Genomic DNA, 17,915 nt, shown 5'->3' on the forward strand with positions numbered 1-17,915 from the left:
TGATGTTTGATTGCTTGTGAAGCGTAAGAGAAAGATTAGCTTTGATTGATTGGGAAAGTACATAGAAAAGTTTGATATGGAGAGGCAGTGATTGACGTTTAAAGAAATAAGTGTCAGCTAGCAGGAAAATATCCCTCGAGAGACAAAATCTGAATTTGTGAATCTGTGGAACTTTGGATGATGCCTGAGCATCGACAGTCTCTGAAGCCATCTCTTTTGAAACTGTGAATTGCGTATTATCTAGTCCTTGGGATTTATCAGCTTTCAAACTTGCCAGCACTATATTTTGAATCCTAATCTTCTGACTCATGAGAAATTAAAGATGGGCTTTAAATATGAGGTGGAGGCTTATGAAATTATCAAGAATACTCATTGCCTGAAGATTGGCAGCATTTTCAAACCAGCAAAGGAGGGCCAGGAAATTAATAAAGAAAGGTCTAGGTAGAGTATAAGAATATTATCAGATGAGAAACATAAAAGCTCTTGTGATCTGTTTTAATAATGTACACCACAAAGAAACTGTAATTGCAAGATTATAAATCCCAGGGATGATTTGTATTCCAGTGTTTAAAAACATAAGAAATAGTAATAGAATCCATCTGGAAACTTTAATTATCTGATTTGGAGCATAAAGCATTTTCTTTGAATAACTTCCTGATAGTTTGATGGTGTACAGAAATGTACAAGTCAGATTTTGTAGTGTTCATGTTGTTAGCTGGAGGTACTAGAGTTGTGAATGACATAAAAATTCACCATATATAGGTTTCAGAAGGAGCCAGAAACATCATGAAGGATCGCAGCCTCCTTGCTCATGTACTACTTGTCCCACTCCCATCAGGGAGGAGGCTACGTAGCATCCACGCCAGTGTCACCAGACTCAAAAACACTTTCCCCAAGTGGTAAGGCTGATCAACACCTCCACCCACTGACCCACCCCAACTACCACTACTTTATCACTTCCTGTCAGTCATCTTATGTACAGACACTTCTGTACCTGATGGCACTTTAGTAACATACCATCAATCTATGTCTATAAGCTATTTATACTTTGTTTTTCAATTATTATGTTCTTTATCATAATTTTTTTTGCTGCATTGAATCTGGAATAACAAATATTTCATCTCCTTTGCACTTGTATACTGGAAATGACATTAAGCAATCTTGAGGGAAGGGAAAATCCACAGGAAAAAACTGTTGGAGCAGGAACTCAATAAATTCAAGCTTTCTTCCATTTGTTGTGTACAGCAGTTACTCTAATCATTATAGAGATCTGCTGGTACGTGAAATAAATCTCAATCCTGAGAACCTGTATGTGTTTTGCTAGTCATGGGTCCAGCCTGAACCCAATAAGTACAGCTAGGTCCTGTTGATTTGAGGTTGGGTGACCTGGTTTGAGCTTGAAGAGAACTAAGCTTCTGATATTAATTATTCAGCTGCCTATGTGTTGAATACCTTAAAATAATTTTGCTGATACTAATATTGCCTATATTCAGAAAATACACTTTTCCCTTTTTATTTCAGTGTTGAAGCATCTCCAGCAGAATGCTGCAAACATGCAAAGATCTTGGAGGATACTCAGTTTGTGGATGGTTACAAGCAGTTGGGTTTCCAAGAGACGCTGTACGGTGAATTTTTAAATCGGCTCAGAGAAAACCCACGACTTGTTGCCTCGTGTCTTGTTGCTGGGGAGAAGCTTAATCATGAGAGTACCCACAGTGTCATTTTGACAGTGTTTACTGCCCTTTATGGGAACTGCATTATGCAGGAAGATGAGAGTTACCTCCTGCAGGTGTTGCGTTACCTGATTGAGTTTGAACTGAAAGAAAGTGATAATCCTCGGCGGTTGCTTCGAAAAGGTGCCTGTACCTTCAGCATTTTATTCAAACTTTTTTCAGAGGGGCTGTACTCGGCCAAGCTTTTCCTCACTGCAACCTTGCACGAACCAATAATGCTGCTTCTTGTGGAAGATGAGGATCACTTGGAAACTGATCCAAATAAGCTTATTGAAAGATTTACTCCAGCACAGCAGGAGAAACTTTTTGGGGAAAAAGGTACAGAGCAGTTCAGACGGAAGGTGCAGGAGATGGTAGAGAGCAACGAAGCAAAGCTAGTAGCTTTGGTAAACAAATTTATTGGATATCTCAAACAGAATACGTACTGTTTTCCGCATAGCTTACGTTGGATTGTATCTCAAATGTATAAAACGTTATCTTGCATGGAGGGGCTGGATATTGGGGAGGTGAAGGCCATGTGCACAGATCTATTGCTTGCCTACTTCATTTGCCCAGCAATTGTGAATCCAGAACAGTATGGGATAATTTCTGATGCGCCAATTAACGAAGTGGCAAGATTTAATTTGATGCAGGTAAGATCACTTCCTGTTCTTGAAATATATTGTGAAGATTTCTTTTCACTATTTTTCTTTTACTTCCTCAGTGATGACCTCATTGTTTATTTATAAATACAACAACATTGGGGAATGTTTTGGATTATTTATTAACTTAAATCCTGAAGAAAATGTTCTCTTTTGTTTTACCATTACCAGTGAACGTGATATTATGCCATCAATCCATAAAAAGGATAGCACTTAATCTCTTTTCCTATTCCCCACATCATGTACCCAATTGACTGCTGGTCTTGTGGCAAACCTGCTGATAGAAAATTCTTATTTGTTAAATACATATGTTGTGGAAAATGTATTTATGATTTTTTTGCATGCATTTGTTTATATATAACGTTGTCTAGAATAGAATTTCTTACATAAGGTTATTCTAATCAACATCAGGTCAGCGTATTCTCTATTCTGCTATTTTAATATTTTTAACCCCTTTTGTTCATTGACTAAGCAATGTGTGGGTGAAATGGCCTAGGTTGTCAAAAACAAAGCGAACACTTAGTTTTATTGTTCTATGATCTTCACGTTGAGTCATGTTCAAGCTAGACTTTATTTCTTCTGGGAACTGATTGCTTGTACAAAATTGTCAGAGGTTTGAGTTTTTTTAAGAAAGTGATTAAGATGATATGGTATTAGATGTTGTCAGTGTGGATTTAGAGTAAAGCATTTGACAAGGTCCTTCCCAGTGGACAAGTCCAGGAGATGAAATCACAGGAGATCTATGATGAGTTTATTGGACCCAAAAATTGGTTTGGTCATAGATGACAAGTTAGTGGTAAAGGAGAGTCTTTCTGTCTGGTGATCCTGCAAAGATCAGTGCTGAGTCCTCTGTAATATCTATGAATGACTTGGATGGAAATATAGCTGGTCTGGTTTACAAGTTTGACATGAAAATTGGTGAAGTTGTGGATAATGAGAAAAGGCTGTCAAAACATGCAACTTATTATAGATCAGCTGAAAAACTGGATGGAGAAATAATAGATGGAGTTTAACCCAGACAGGTAAAGGGATACATTTTGAGAAGCAGGAGGAAAGCATATTTTAGCTAAGAGTGTTGATGTACAGAGGGCTCTTGAGTTGTATTCATAACTCCCTGAAAGCAGTAATGCAAGTGGATAGAGTTGCAAAGGTGGCATATGGCATGCTCTCCTTCATTGGTTGGCATTGAGTATAAAAGTCATACTGTAGCTGTACTGTATAAAACTTGGGCCATACTTTGAGTACTGTGTGAAGTTCTAGTTGCCATATTATAGGATGGATGTGGGGGCTTTGGAGAGGGTGTTTAAAAGGTTCGCTTGGACTGGAGAGAATTAGCTAGAAGGAGAAAGTGGAGAAATTTGTTTTTTCTGGAGCATCAGATGCTGAGGGGTTGCGCTGCTTGGGGAGATGGTGGAAACACTTTCAATAGGAATGTTTAAGAAACATTTAGACAGATGCATGACCAAGCAGGGAATAGAGGGATAGGGATAATGTGAAGGGAGATGGGATTAGTTCAGATGGCTGGCTGCACCAGACATCATGTCCCTAAGGGCTTGTTCCTGTGCTGTACTATTCAATGTTTGCAGAAAGGCAGCTACGCCTGTGGTTTCTTTAATATTAATATACACTTCTTAGCAATTGCTATTTAGATCTTTATTTTGTTCATGTACAATTTTCTTAGCTCTTTGGGGTTCTGATTACCAGGAATTTTGTGATTAAAGCAGGGGTTCCCAACATGGAGTCCATGTTTAATGGTATTGGTCCATGGCATAAAAAAGATTGGAAACCCCTGAGATAAAGGTTCAGCTTCATGGTATGTTACATGAAGAGGATGTTGGTGATTTTTTCATTAAATATGGCTCTGTTCAGTGTTTTTGTTTGGAGGTTAAGGTGCTGACATCTGTTGATACTGCACAACAGTTTTTCCAGAAGTTAACAAGCTGCATTATACCTTCAAGATCAAATTACCGGAAGGCTAACACCTTGAACTGCAATAGCACCGTATTGTGCTCCCTATGTAGCACATAGACCGTGATGAGCAAAAAAACAGTCATTTCTATTTTTGAAACTAGTACAAAGAGGAAGGTTGCTAACTGATTCAGATAGCAACAACGTGCTTTCACTTAAAGGAGAAGCTACAAATTCTGGGAATCTGGAACAAAAACAGAAAATGATAGTCATTCTGCAAAGGAAAGACATTTTCACATTTTAAATGAAGCCTTCAGAACCAAGCTGAAAATTAAAATTGCCATTTTTGTGAGGAAAATGCCCTCAAAGGAATAAAAGTGATTAAGTCAATATGAGGTGACACATTGATTTGGTGGTGAATATTAGTACATTTTGTTTCTGATCTCAGTCCTTTTAACTTGATTATTTTCATGCTAACTGTGGCACAGATTTCATTTTTGAGGACCTATTTTAGCTTCAAATATCATGAATAAAATTAAAAATGAACTACAAAATAAGACAGATAATTTTCTATTTTGTTATACCAGTGAATAATGCAGTATTCATACATATTGATTATAAAGTAGCTGTATTGCCTTACACTTGTGCTAATTCATTTGGAAAATTAGACTCCTGTCAAATACCATGCTGGAACTGAAAACATCTGGAGATGGTGTTAGTTGTAATATAATAGTACAGTATAAAAAAGTTCCAATTTCTTTACAACATAAAGCCGAGCAAACCACATCAGAGCAAATTGTGGTGCCAGAAAGCAGAAGCTACAAAATGATATCTCATAATCTTCTTGTGATGATGTTTCTTTTGGGTTAAGTATGTTTGGTTTAGCCTCTGAATGGTAAATTGCTTTATTATTGTCACATGCGCAAGATACAGTGACAAATTTGATTTGTATTACTATTCATATAGATCAATTTGTTACAACAGTATATTGAAGATAAACCAATAACAATGTGGAATAGTGTTACAGTGGAGATGACAATAAGGTGCAAGGTCTCCAGGTATTTTATGAGATGAAAAGTGTATCTTATTGTACTAGGGAACCATTCAATACACTTTCAACAGCAGGAATGATGCTGTCCTTGAGCCCAGTGGTATGCACTTGCGTGCTTTTGTATCTTCTACCTGATAGGAAGGGAGAAAAGTGAGAATATCTGGACTGGATATGGTCTTTGTGTTGGCTGCTTGACGAATCTCAATGTTGTATAATTTGTGCATAGGTTAATTATCAATATACAAAACTAACAACACAACTATATGAAATGAATTGAACTTGCACCCTGTTATGTATCCTGTCTCTGTGCTGTTGGGTCTATCAAAAACCTGTTTTCTGATTTCAGCATTGTTTTATGGGAATATTGGGCATCATCAAAATGAGAGAGAACATTTCAAACATTTCCACCGAGTGTTTTTGACTGTTTGAGTTCTTCCAGCCTTTTCCATTTTGATTTTAGGTTACAACTTTGGCAATTTTATTTATTTTCTGTTTCTAAAATTCCTTGTTCTTGATCTTAATTTGCACTTATAATCAGCTACTGTTTGGCAATCACTTAGTTCCAATAGGAGTTTATGTTCTCAAATACTCTTTCCACATTGAAAGGCCAAATCATTAACTGAATGGACATGAAATTTAAAATACAAAAGGCATTCCCTTTGAATCATACCATTTCCAGTGACATACAGAGCATTGCAATTCATTGGCTTTTGAGATAGACCAAGAAATAGTTCAGGTTTATTTTATTGTATTATTTTTATCGTATCAACTGAAAAGCAGGTAGACAGATTCAGGCTGAGATATTTTTTAAAAATGTTTTTTAAGTACATAATAAGAATATCAGAACACAATATTAGGATTTCAGAGTAACCCAGAGATACTTTCTGAGCCTGATGCACCATTGGATGTTTGCATAACTAACCACCTTTCTCAACTCAACATTATCACCCGATAGCCACAATATTTTTTTCTTTCACTGATTTCAAAAAGTATAATTTTAAATCTCCAGTGTAGTCAATGATTGAACATCAGGATTTTCCCTGGTGAACAGAATCCAAAGGATTCATAAGCCTCTGAAGCTCAGTACTGAAATTTTGTCGTCTTAATCCTGAAACTCCGGACTTCAGTTCTGGACTTTGCATGCAAAGAAGACAACCTCCTGGCATCAAGCTAATCAAATGCTTTAAGAATCTTAAATGTTTTATTTCAATAGCTTCTCATTCATAGTTGCAGAAATTAGTTGCCCACTTAACATGATCTTCTGAAATCGAGCTCACCCCAGAATCATGCTGGTAAAATTCACTGCAGTGTCTCCTAGCCACATCTTTTCTTGACTGGGAAGTGCCATAAAATTAAAATTGCTTGGAGTACTCCAAATGAGGTCGATGTTAACCTGAGAAATAGCAGTTTATTCCTGTTCTGATTGCAAACTAAGCCCCACTCCATTCATTCCTCAAGCTTTTAAATTGTTTAACAGCATTTTACATAACATCTTATCAGATGTATTTATTTGCAGTTGTTAGCCTGTTGGGATAGCCAGAAAATATGGCATTTTTCATCTGTTTAGATTTGGTAGCAAAAGGCTTTGCTTCTTGTCTAGCTAAATATTTGGGGCTATTCTCAATTCTTTCCACTGAAAATGAGGTTTACCATTGCCAGAAGTTGCAGCATTGTGCTCATTGGACTGGTTACGATTCAGAATTGTTAAGTGTGTTATGAAATATAATGGCTGATTTATAGTTGTGTGTACTAGCTTATGCTGTAGCCTACACAAGTGGGCTATGCCGTTGTGAGCATTTATACTTGTGCGTTGGTGTGTCTGCGTCTCTCTGCAATTCACCGCCAAAGCGCTAGTTGGCGGTGGGGTTTCTATGCCACTGTGTTGAGTTCCTTCATGTTGAAACTCAACACGAAGAAACTCAAACTTCAAACAATGGTGACTGAAACTGAAGGAGGGTGAATTTTCTGTGCTTGTCCGGCCACTGAGAGACATGGATGAGGAACTGCATTTCAAATATTTTCTGATGTCGGCAGGTAGATTTGATGATTTGGTTCATCGTCTCCAACCATTTATTTTGCATCAGTGTATGCACAGTATGCTCAGAGACTGGCAATCACCATTCGAGTTTCAGCTTCAGGTGGAAGTCAACAGGCTGTAGCAGCTAGCTACAAACTGGCGTCAAGCACAGGGTCCTCCATAATTTCGGAGGTCTGTAAAGCTTTATGGAAAGCATTGCAGCCAGAGTTCCTTCCCTGCCCTTCAGTTGCCCAGTGGGAAGCTATTGCAGCATAGGAGGAAATGCAATGCTACCAAGCAGATCAATCACAGTTGTGCTGGTCTGCGTCGCCGCGATGCATAGTTACATTTTGGGAGAGGTGTGCGTTAGGCTATGGCGTAGGGTTTGGTGTAGAGTACAGTGTAGGGTACGTGGCTACGCCATACCCCTACGGTGTACATTTGACGCATGAGTATAAATTGGCCTTAATTCTGTCACGGACAGTCCCAAGCCTGGCTGCGAAAGGAGGAGGTTTGGGCAAGGCCATCCTGTAAAATCCCAGAGCTACAGAAATACCAACAGAAGCTCCAAAGACCCCAGCAAGAGGAAGGATTTTGGCTAGAAGACATATGAAGTTGTGTTGTGAAAGCGGAAGCACAGGGCCGATCAATCTTTGGCCCCGAACAGAGAACTCTGAGCTGCTGTTGATGGCCAGTGCCCCTGTGGTGGTGATGGGCTTGAGGAGGAGGATTGTGAAGTGCAGAAGATGGTCTAAGTAGCTGAATGAAAGAAGAGGCCCTGTTTTCGAAACTTATGTAGAACTCTCTGAGGGAAAAGTCAGCTGAAATCAGGAATGAAAAGTGGGACAAAAGGATTAAAATTGCTCATGTCTGGAGTCTTGGGTTTACTTAGACCATAGGATAGGGGAGTAGAATTAGGCCATTCAGCCTATTGGGTCTGCTTCACCATTCCATCATGGCTGATCCCTGATCCCACTCAACCCCATATAGCTGCCTTCTTACCATGTCCTTTGATGCCCTGAGTGATCAGGAAACTATCAACTTCTGCTTTAAATATACCCACAGACTTGGCCTCCACCAGTCTGTGGCAGAGGATTACACAGATTCACTACTCTCTGGCTAAAAAAAATTCCTCCTTACCTCTGTTCTAAAAGTTCGCCCCTCAATTCTGAGGCTATGCCCTCTTGTTCTGGATACCCGGATGATAAGAAACATCCTCTCCACATCCACCTATGTCCTTTCAACATTTGGTAAGTTTCACCTATCTTTGAATCATCTGCAAACTTTGTCACATAGCCATCAATTCCATTATCTAAATCATTGTCAAACAATGTGAAAAGTAGCGGTCCCAATTCTGACCCCTGAGGAACACCTAGTCACTGGCAGCCAACCAGAAAAGGTTTCCGTTATTCCCAGTCCCTGCCTGTCATGCCCGTATCTTTCCTGTAATGCCGTAGGATGTAATCTTATTAAGCAGCCTCGTGTGGCACCTTATCAAATACTTTTTGAAAATCCAAGTAAATGACATCCACTATCTGTCCTTTGTCCATCCTGCTGGTTACTTACTCGAAGAACTCTTAACAGATCTGTCAGGCAAGATTTTCCCTTTGTAAAAACCTGCTGACTTATTTTATCATTAGCCTCCTATTAGGCTGCATCCACACTATGCTGGATAATTTTGAAAACGCTGGTTTCGAGTAAAAACGACAGGCGTACACAAAAGTGTTTTTCAAAATATCCACTAACACGGATATTTGGGCGAATCTCCTCTACTGGGCACGTGCAGGGCACACAGAAAACAAGCGAAGAGGAAATGGTACACTCAGTGTGCGTTTGTCCAGTTACAGAGTAGAAAAACTTAAAAGGAGTTGCTGCAACACACATCAAAGTTGCTGGTGAACGCAGCAGGCCAGGCAGCATCTCTAGGAAGCGGTACAGTCGACGTTTCTGGCTGAGACCCTTTGCCAGGACTGGAATTGCTCTTGGCTCTCGCGCAGGAGGACTTAAAACAAAAAAAAACAAATACTGGAGCGTATGGAGGCAACCATCGGGGAGTTCACGGACAGTATGACCCGGCTGACGATGAACATTGAAAAACTGACTAACTCTGTTGCATTAATAAAGCACCTTGTTAAATGTATAAAACATGTCTGCATCAGCGTTATCTTGTATTTCCATACAATGTTACATTAGGCTGTTACACATCTATTGTCAGAGAAGTACTTGCATAAATAGGTAAACCACCTTCATACAAGCAAGGACAGAAAACGGCAAAGTGAGTATACTTATTTATTCAGTAAGCTATGGGTCAAAGTATTTGGTGAGTACATTTCTAACTCTTCTGGCTTCAGTCTCGTTGCTGTCTGTTCTGAAATTGTTAGGTTCTGCGAAGCGCAGCATCAAATATCGCTGTGATGATTGCACGCTCTCGTGTCAATTGTTTGGCGACAATAAAGTAGTAATAATAATAAGAAGAAAGCAATGAAATGCCGCGCTGCCGCCATCTGTTCCGGCACGTCATGACAGCGGTTTTAAAAAGCTCCGGTTACCCCGTACACACTGCAACGGATGTTAGGCGCTTTCAGATTTATTCACTCTGGAGACCGTTCCTGAAAATCTCCATTTTCGGGGTATGAAAACGCCGTTTTAGTGTGGACAGAGGGTCAAAACGAAGAGAAAAAGCTTTGTTTTCAAAATTATCCAGCGTAGTGTGGACGTAGCCTTAGATTTCACCTTCTCCAGCTCCGTATTTCCTTCACCAATTGTTCCCAGCTTTTATTTCACCCCTCCCCCTCCTGGTTTCACCTATCACTTTGTGTTTCTTCCTCCCCTCCCCCCACTTTTTAACTCTACTCCTCCTCTTGTTTTTTCCTCCTGTTCTGCTGAAGGGTCTCGGCCCAAAACGTTGACTGTACTCTTTTCCATAGATGCTGCCTGGCCTGATGAGTTCCTCCAGCATTTTGTGTGTGTTTCACTACATTTATCTGCCACTTCTTTGTGCCCCATTACTACCTCACCAGTATTATTTTCTAGTGGTCCAAGATCAACTCTCACCTCCCTTTTTCTCTTTATAGAACTGAAAGTACTTTTAAGTATCACACATCAAAGTTGCTGGTGAATGCAGCAGGCCAGGCAGCATCTCTAGGAAGAGGTGCAGTTGACGTTTCAGGCCAAGACCCTTCGTCAGGACTCACGAAGGGTCTCGGCCTGAAACGTCGACTGCACCTCTTCCTAGAGATACTGCCTGGCCTGCTGCGTTCACCAACAACTTTGATGTGTGTTGCTTGAATTTCCAGCATCTGCAGAATTCCTGTTGTTTGCGTAATACTTTTAAGTATCTTGCTTTATATTAATGGCAAATTTGCCACCTTATTTTCTCTTCTTAAAGCTTTTTTTTAGTTGCCTTTTGTTGGATTTTAAAAGCTTCCCAATCATCCAACTTCCCACTCACTTTTGCTACCTTATGTGCCCTTTCCTTGACTTTTATGCAGTCCTTAACTTCCCTTGTCAGTCATGGTTACCTACCCCTGCCATTTGAGAACTACTTCTGTGGGACATATCTATCATGTGCCTTGTGAACTATTCCCAGAAATTTCAGCCATCTCTGTTCTGCCATTATCCCCGCAAGCATCCTCCTCTAATTTACCTGGTCAAGCTCTCTCTCATACCTGTCTGATTCCCTTTATTCCATTGTGATACTGACACATGTGACTTGTGCTTCTCCCTCTCAAATTGCGGTATGAGTTCAATCATATTATGATCATTGCCTCCTAAGGGTTTCTTTACGTTAAGCTCCCTAATAAGATCTGGCAGCACCCAATCTAAGATGGCCTGACCTGGTAGGCTCAAGCACAAGTTGCTCTAAAAAGCTGTCTCATAGGCATTCAACAAATTCCTTCTCTTGTGCTCTGACACAAACCTGATTTTCCCAATCCCCTTGCCTATTGAAGCCTCTCATTACAATTGTGACATTACCTTTATTACATGCCTTCTTCAGCTCCCTTTGCAATCCCAACCCCACATCTTGGCTACTAGTTGGAGGCATATATATGATTCCCATAATTTTTTTTTTATCCTTGCAGTTTCTTAACTCTACCCACAAAGATTCAACATTCTCTGACCCTGTATCACCTCTTTCTAAAGGCGTAATTCCATCTCTTACCAACAGAGCCACACCACCGTCTATGCCTTCCTACCTGTCCCTTTAATACAAAGTATATCCTTTGATGTTAAGCTCCCAATTATGGCCGCCTTTCAGCCACCACTCAGTGATGCCCACAACGTCATACCGACCACTCTCTGATGGTGGTGTCTGAAAAGAGATTGCTGTCCAAGTTGCATGCCATCTTGGACAATGTCTCCCATCCACTACATAATGTACTGGGTGGACACAGGAGTACATTCACCCAGAGACTCATTCCACCGAGATGCAACACAGAGCGTCACAGGAAGTCATTCCTGCCTGTGGCCATCAAACTTTACAACTCCTCCCTTGGAGGGTCAGACACCCTGAGCCAATAGGCTGGTCCTGGACTTATTTCCTGGCATAATTTACATATTACTATTTAACTATTTATGGTTTTATTACTATTTATTATTTATGGTGCAACTGTAATGAAAACCAATTTCCCCTGGGATCAATAAAGTATAACTATGACTATGTATTGACTTCTAATACCCATCAAGATTTTTGGTTTTCTCAGTGTAGAGCAGAGGTACCAACCTAGAGGGTCCATGGACCCCTTAATGGTATTGGTCTATGGCATAAAAAAAAGTTGGGAACCCCCAGATGTAGAGGGTACTGAAGCAAAGAAGGGCTTGGGGACAATATTCCCTGTTAATTTTCCCTGATGGAAGTATAAATAATTTCAATAAAAGACCATGAGCCTATTTTTTTTTCTCTTTTACGTCGAAAAGTAGTACCTGAATGGTTGAATGTTTAGACTAGAGGAGTTTTAAATGTTAAATACCACTTTTGATAAATTGGGATATTTAAAGGTGTTTTTTGGATTCTGAGGGAAGCGCACCAGTCTGCCCAGTGACTGAAGAAATGGAGGAGATTAAAGGTGTACAGCAGAAGTGACTTTCTTTAATAAATCAAGGAACTGAGTCTATTGAACAATCTATTTGAACCTGCTTCTTGTCTGATCAACTTAATAGGTAACTTCTATTAATAGGTGTATTAACTTCTGTCTTGATTATACAGCAACTGAGGCTGAAAATTTGACTAGAAAATTTCAAAGATTCACTTTTCCATGGTGTGTACACGTGAACAGAGATGATAATTAGAAACCATATCCACTTTCAAGACAGATACGTGAATAATTAAAAGATAGAAATAAAGAACCTTGGAAAATTTTGGTAGAGAAAGGGGACCTTTGACCCATTATATCCATGATAGTCCGGATTCATTGTTGTTTGATGTCATTTTCAGTACACGTGTAAAGGAGAACTTGATCTGATGCAGGACAAAAAACACAAATGTAAATACATAAGATAGCTTATGTGCATCTATTGTATTTCCATAAAGTGAGGATAGGGACAGGAGAATCTGTGCACAAGGTGACTGACGGAAAATGATCATATAGTGGTGATTGGGTTAGTGAGTGGATGTGTTGATCAGCCTTGCTGCTTGGTGTAAGTAACTTTTTAAGTCTGGTGGTCCAGGTATGGATGCTATATAGCCTCCTTCCTGATGCTATTGGGACAACTCCATGAGCAGGGTGGGTGGTACCCTTCATGATGTTACTGGCCCTTTTCCAGGACCTTTCTGTATATACTGTATGTTCTTGATGGCAGATACACTGGTGCGGGTCATATATTTGGAAGTTTTGACTACCTGTTGTAGAGTTTTCCAGTCTACCGCAGTGCAGTTTCTGTACCATACCATGGCCTAAGAATAGCTGCCACACTAAATCCAAATGGTTCTTGGGGCTGTTAGATCCATTTGAAGTTTTGACCTCCACTGCTCTTTCCAGGAGTGAATTCTGGGTAGCTACCACCCAATGGATCAGAAAAGAAATTCTGGTTCACTTTTCCACTAATCACTTTACAACATCGTTCAATCTGTGCTGATTATTGATACCCTTCCTGTGGGGCTGAATTGCCTCTGGGATTATGCTCATGAATAAGATCTGCCAGAGTGACATTGTTGACCTCTTTGTATCTTCCATTGTTCATGGATGGAATGTAGCCAAAGACAGTTTTGTGTCTCTAAAGCGTGCTGATTTGTATTTTAGGTGGGTCAACTCTTACAACAGTTGGCAATGATGGGAAGTGAGGAGGCCGATCCACGACTGAAGAACAGCCTTTCCAAGTTTGATAAAGTAAGCTATCACAATAGTATTGAGATTTAAGTCAAAAGTCTGTAAGTGAATTTATTATCTAAGTACATACATGTCACCATATACTACACTGAGATTAATTTTCTTGTAGGCATTCACAATAGATACAAAGAAATATAATAGAATCAGTGAAAAACTGCACACAATCAACGTGCAGAAGACAAACTGTGCAAATAGAAAAAAAGAAACGAAGAATAAATAAATAATACTGAGAACATGAGTCGTAGAGTTCTTGAAAGTGAGTCCATAGGTTGTGGAGTCAGTTCAGTGTTGGGGTGAGTGAAGTTATCCACACTGATTCAGGCATCTGATAGTTGAAGGGTAATAACTGTTCCTGAGCCTGATGGTAAAAGTTGCAAGATGAATGGGGATCTTAACATGTTATAAATCTGTTATGGGAAAGCTGAAATGAGTGGTTCAAGATACAAATTTTAACTTATTTGCCCAAAATTGTTTAATATTTTATCTTTCTGCTTGGTCCATGAAGTATTGTGTATATGTAATCCAGTAACTGAAAGAAAATTGAATTATGTGCTCTGATTTTACTGAGTAGGTTTTAATTCATTAAGTACTTTGTTGTCATGATCTACTTCATGTGATGACTTTGAGCTGGGAAGTTGCTGAATCATTTCAGATTGCTATGTTTGGTGATAGTCTATAACAGTGAAATGTTTACTGGTTTTGGGTGGCGACTGATTTGACAATGCTGTGACAGCAAGCAAGTTACCTCACCATGTCATCCATCCACTAGGTCATGAATATTATATTTAGCTATCAGTTTAAATTGTGTTTTTGGTGGAATGCCTTTTACGATAAATCTCAGAAATGTCTTATGGAAAGGAACATGTTTTCTTCCCTGGTAAAGAAAATTATCATTGTATGCAAAATAATGTAGCACATTATGTAAAGAAGAGGAGACTGTAGTGATGTAGAATGGCTGCTAAGACTTAATTGCAGTGTTTTTCATCATTATAATTAGAACTAGTTGAGGAACAAGTCATTGGGTATATATAAAGTGAAAGTTGATAAGTTCTTGATTAGTAACAGTGTCGAAGGTTACAAGGAGAAGGCAGGACAAAGGAGCTGAGAGGGATAATATATCAGCCATGATGCAGTGGCAGAGCACATTCGATGGGCCAAATGGTTCTTGTGTCTTTAAGATTTTTGATAAATGAATAATCAAGAAAAAGCTTGAGAGTGAAGGTAGAAAACACTAGATCTTAGCAGCAAGGCGACATAGAATTTAGGGACTAAGTTGAAGCTGGTGTTGAGATAGACTGCATGAGTCACCAAGGTTGGGAAGAAGTTTGCTATTTTGATTGGTATGACACAGCAAGCAAATTACCTCACAATGTCATCCACCCACCAGGTCATCAACATTATACTGTATTTAGTTGTCATTTTAACTTTCTTGTGTTTTTGGTCACTTGTTTGTTTTGTTATAGGGCAGTTATTACATTTTTAACAAGCAAATTTTAAGTCCTATTATATGCATGATAATCTGAAATATCCCCAGTTATTCAGAATTTGAGTGCAGGTTTCGGAACATTCTATAATGCAGCTTTTCATACATTGAGAGCTACTTGGAATTCATTACTTCCACCCAACTGGCAACCCCAAAAGATAAAATATCTTCCACTAGCAATTTCTTTATTTTCCTGTGGGTCCCTGTAAGAAAAATGAATCTCAATATTGTATATGGTATACATCAATAATAAATTTACTTTGAATTTTGAGTGACAGTGTGTAACCATATCCAATACCCAAATTGACTGTTCCTTTGGCAAACTAATAATTACCTCTGGTAAAATGAAGGTGCAAATGGTAGTCAATAAATGTGCTTGTATTTTGGATGCAACTCTTAACTCTGAATCTAAAATCCATTATGGAAACAAATTGCTGGAACTATGTTTTCCATGAGCCAGATAATGTCAGTGAATTGGAATGCTATATTTTTGACGGTGATATTTCGCTTCTCTGGCCTAGGTTTGAGTTCAGCGAAGACTGTTGAGGTGAAAGGCTTTCTTGTCTGTGAAATTGGTTTGTTATATCCAATTTTACTACTTAATGGGTGTGTGCTTGAAGAACATAACTTCTCTAGTTTATTTTTTGGCATCTGCCCAGATGAAGTGTGAAGTAGTACTTTTTCTAGAAAATGAGGCAAATGAGATCAAAGGTAACAAAGTTCTTAGAATGGGGTGGATAGCATCCTGGAAGTTAGTTATGCATGAAACATTATCCAGAATATAGTAGATATATCAAATAAAACACACTGAGAAATGTAGCTGGGGTAGCATTTCTTCCTTGCCAAAGTAAAACTATGAACATTTCTACCACGTAATTAAAATTACATATGCTAAAATGAAATCACAATTATTCTTCTGGAGTAACATTATTTCAAAGTTGCTTGTTATAATCCCCTTTAAGGAGGCAGGACTATCTTAAGTCACAAGATTGTATCAGATTGAAACATGGAACATGAGAAAAGGTTGTTAAATTTATAAATGACAGATGTCATTTTAATATTTCATATCATTGGATGGAAATCCAGTATCAAAACTTACATAGCTGTGCAAGAGATTTCCCCCAGAATGACTAATCAAAGCAGAGGGAAAGAATTGCTTTACTGTTAACGTGCTTTTAACTTGTGGTGCCACTTATTCAGTCAATTCTCCAAGTCTTTCATTTGATAAAGTAAGCTGTTAAAACACTTTGAAATCCAGAAGATGACATGGTAACATAGTAGTTAGCACAGCATTTTACACTGCAGGTGACCTGGGTTCGGTTCCAGCCTCTGTAAGGAGATTGTACGTTCTCCCTGTGACTGCGTGGATTTCCTCTGCGTCCTCTAGTATCCTCCCACAGTACAAAGATGTACTGGTTGATGGGTTAATTAGTCATTGTAAATTGTCCTGTGATTAGACTAGGATTAAATCGGGGGATTGCTGAGCCGCGTGGTTTGAAGAGCCTATTCTGAGCTGTATTTCAGTAAATGGTTTAATGTGTTTACAGTGCAGTGACTGAAGTAATAGGTGGAAGGCCAGGGGACTAAGTAGAATAGTTGATCAGGTAAACTGCCTGGCGAAGAAACTTTTAAGGTGGCCTGAAGTTTTGTTTTAATAACGTATAGTGCTATCCAGGATGGAGCCTTTGGAAATGGGAACTACTACTGAATAACCCTGTCCACTGTGACAGTTGTTAATGTGGAATGCCTCAACATTCTGCTCAGCAGCCACTGCGATATTCTTGTTGCAGCATTGTGCTACCCATGGAATGAAATGACAAAAAGGCATTCACACAGACGTGCCAATGGTAAGCAGTACAGACTGTTCATTTCTGGAGAATGTGATGTATTCTGATATATTTTGTGCAGAGTTGCGTTGCAGCTTTCTTGGATGTGATCATTGGAGGCCGTACAGTGGAAACCCCTCCCATGTCCTCAGTGAATTTGCTGGAAGGACTCAGCAGAACTGTGGTCTACATGACACACAGCCAACTTCTGAACTTGGTAAGTTGATGCCTTTTACTTTGTTTTGCACGTGGCCAATATTGTAGGCAAGAGGTGAAAGTCACTTTTTAAGAGACGTGTGACAAGGTGGCAGATTTCCTGACAAGCCAGGTAGTATGCAGGTTTGTAACATCTGTATAACTTGACATGATGGGCAAAAACAAGATTTTGCATTTTTCCCAATCATGGTGTGCTATATATGAATTCAAAGCTACCAACTATTTGACACTAATGTATTTTGCGCTATTCAAGGAACTGTCTTTTGATAATGTATTAATGCAAGAAAACTTTTCTCTCTGTAAATGGAAGTTTTGTACAAGTTGCATTCAGAATCGTTTGTTTTCCCCTTTCCTTTGGACTCTGTTCCCTTTTTGTTTGCTTATACTATTTGTGTATTTCTCTTTCATTTTATCATAGTGGTTAGCATAACACTTTACAGCACCAACTGTAAGTTTGGAGTTCAGTTCCTGCCACTGTCTGTAAGCAGTTTGTATGTTCTCCCTCTGACAATGTGGGTTTCCTCTGGGTGCTCAGGTTTCCTCTCACATAGACATACAAGTTAGGATTAATAAATTGTGGGCATGCTATGTTGATGTTGGGAGCTTGGCGACACTTGTGGACTGCCCCCAGGACATTCCAGATGTGTTGGTCGATTTGATTGTATGTTTCAATGTACACGTGACAAATAAAGCTAATCTTTAGATGAGAGGTAG

At 39.2% G+C, this 17,915-nt stretch overlaps 1 protein-coding gene across 9 annotated transcripts in view; it reads left to right on the forward strand.

Moving 5' to 3' along the window:
- Nucleotides 1-17,915, forward strand: part of gapvd1 (GTPase activating protein and VPS9 domains 1) — a 128,753-nt gene that overhangs the window by 32,008 nt on the left and 78,830 nt on the right. For all 9 annotated transcript variants that reach the window (XM_072239913.1, XM_072239914.1, XM_072239912.1 and 6 more), the window contains 3 exons: nt 1,522-2,365; nt 13,590-13,676; nt 17,068-17,202. In XM_072239913.1, coding sequence (XP_072096014.1) covers nt 1,522-2,365; nt 13,590-13,676; nt 17,068-17,202 — 1,066 coding nt within the window. The remainder of the gene's footprint in view (nt 1-1,521; nt 2,366-13,589; nt 13,677-17,067; nt 17,203-17,915) is intronic.

The sequence above is a fragment of the Mobula birostris genome, chromosome 22 (assembly GCF_030028105.1).
Source record: "Mobula birostris isolate sMobBir1 chromosome 22, sMobBir1.hap1, whole genome shotgun sequence".
Lineage (NCBI taxonomy): Eukaryota > Metazoa > Chordata > Chondrichthyes > Myliobatiformes > Myliobatidae > Mobula > Mobula birostris.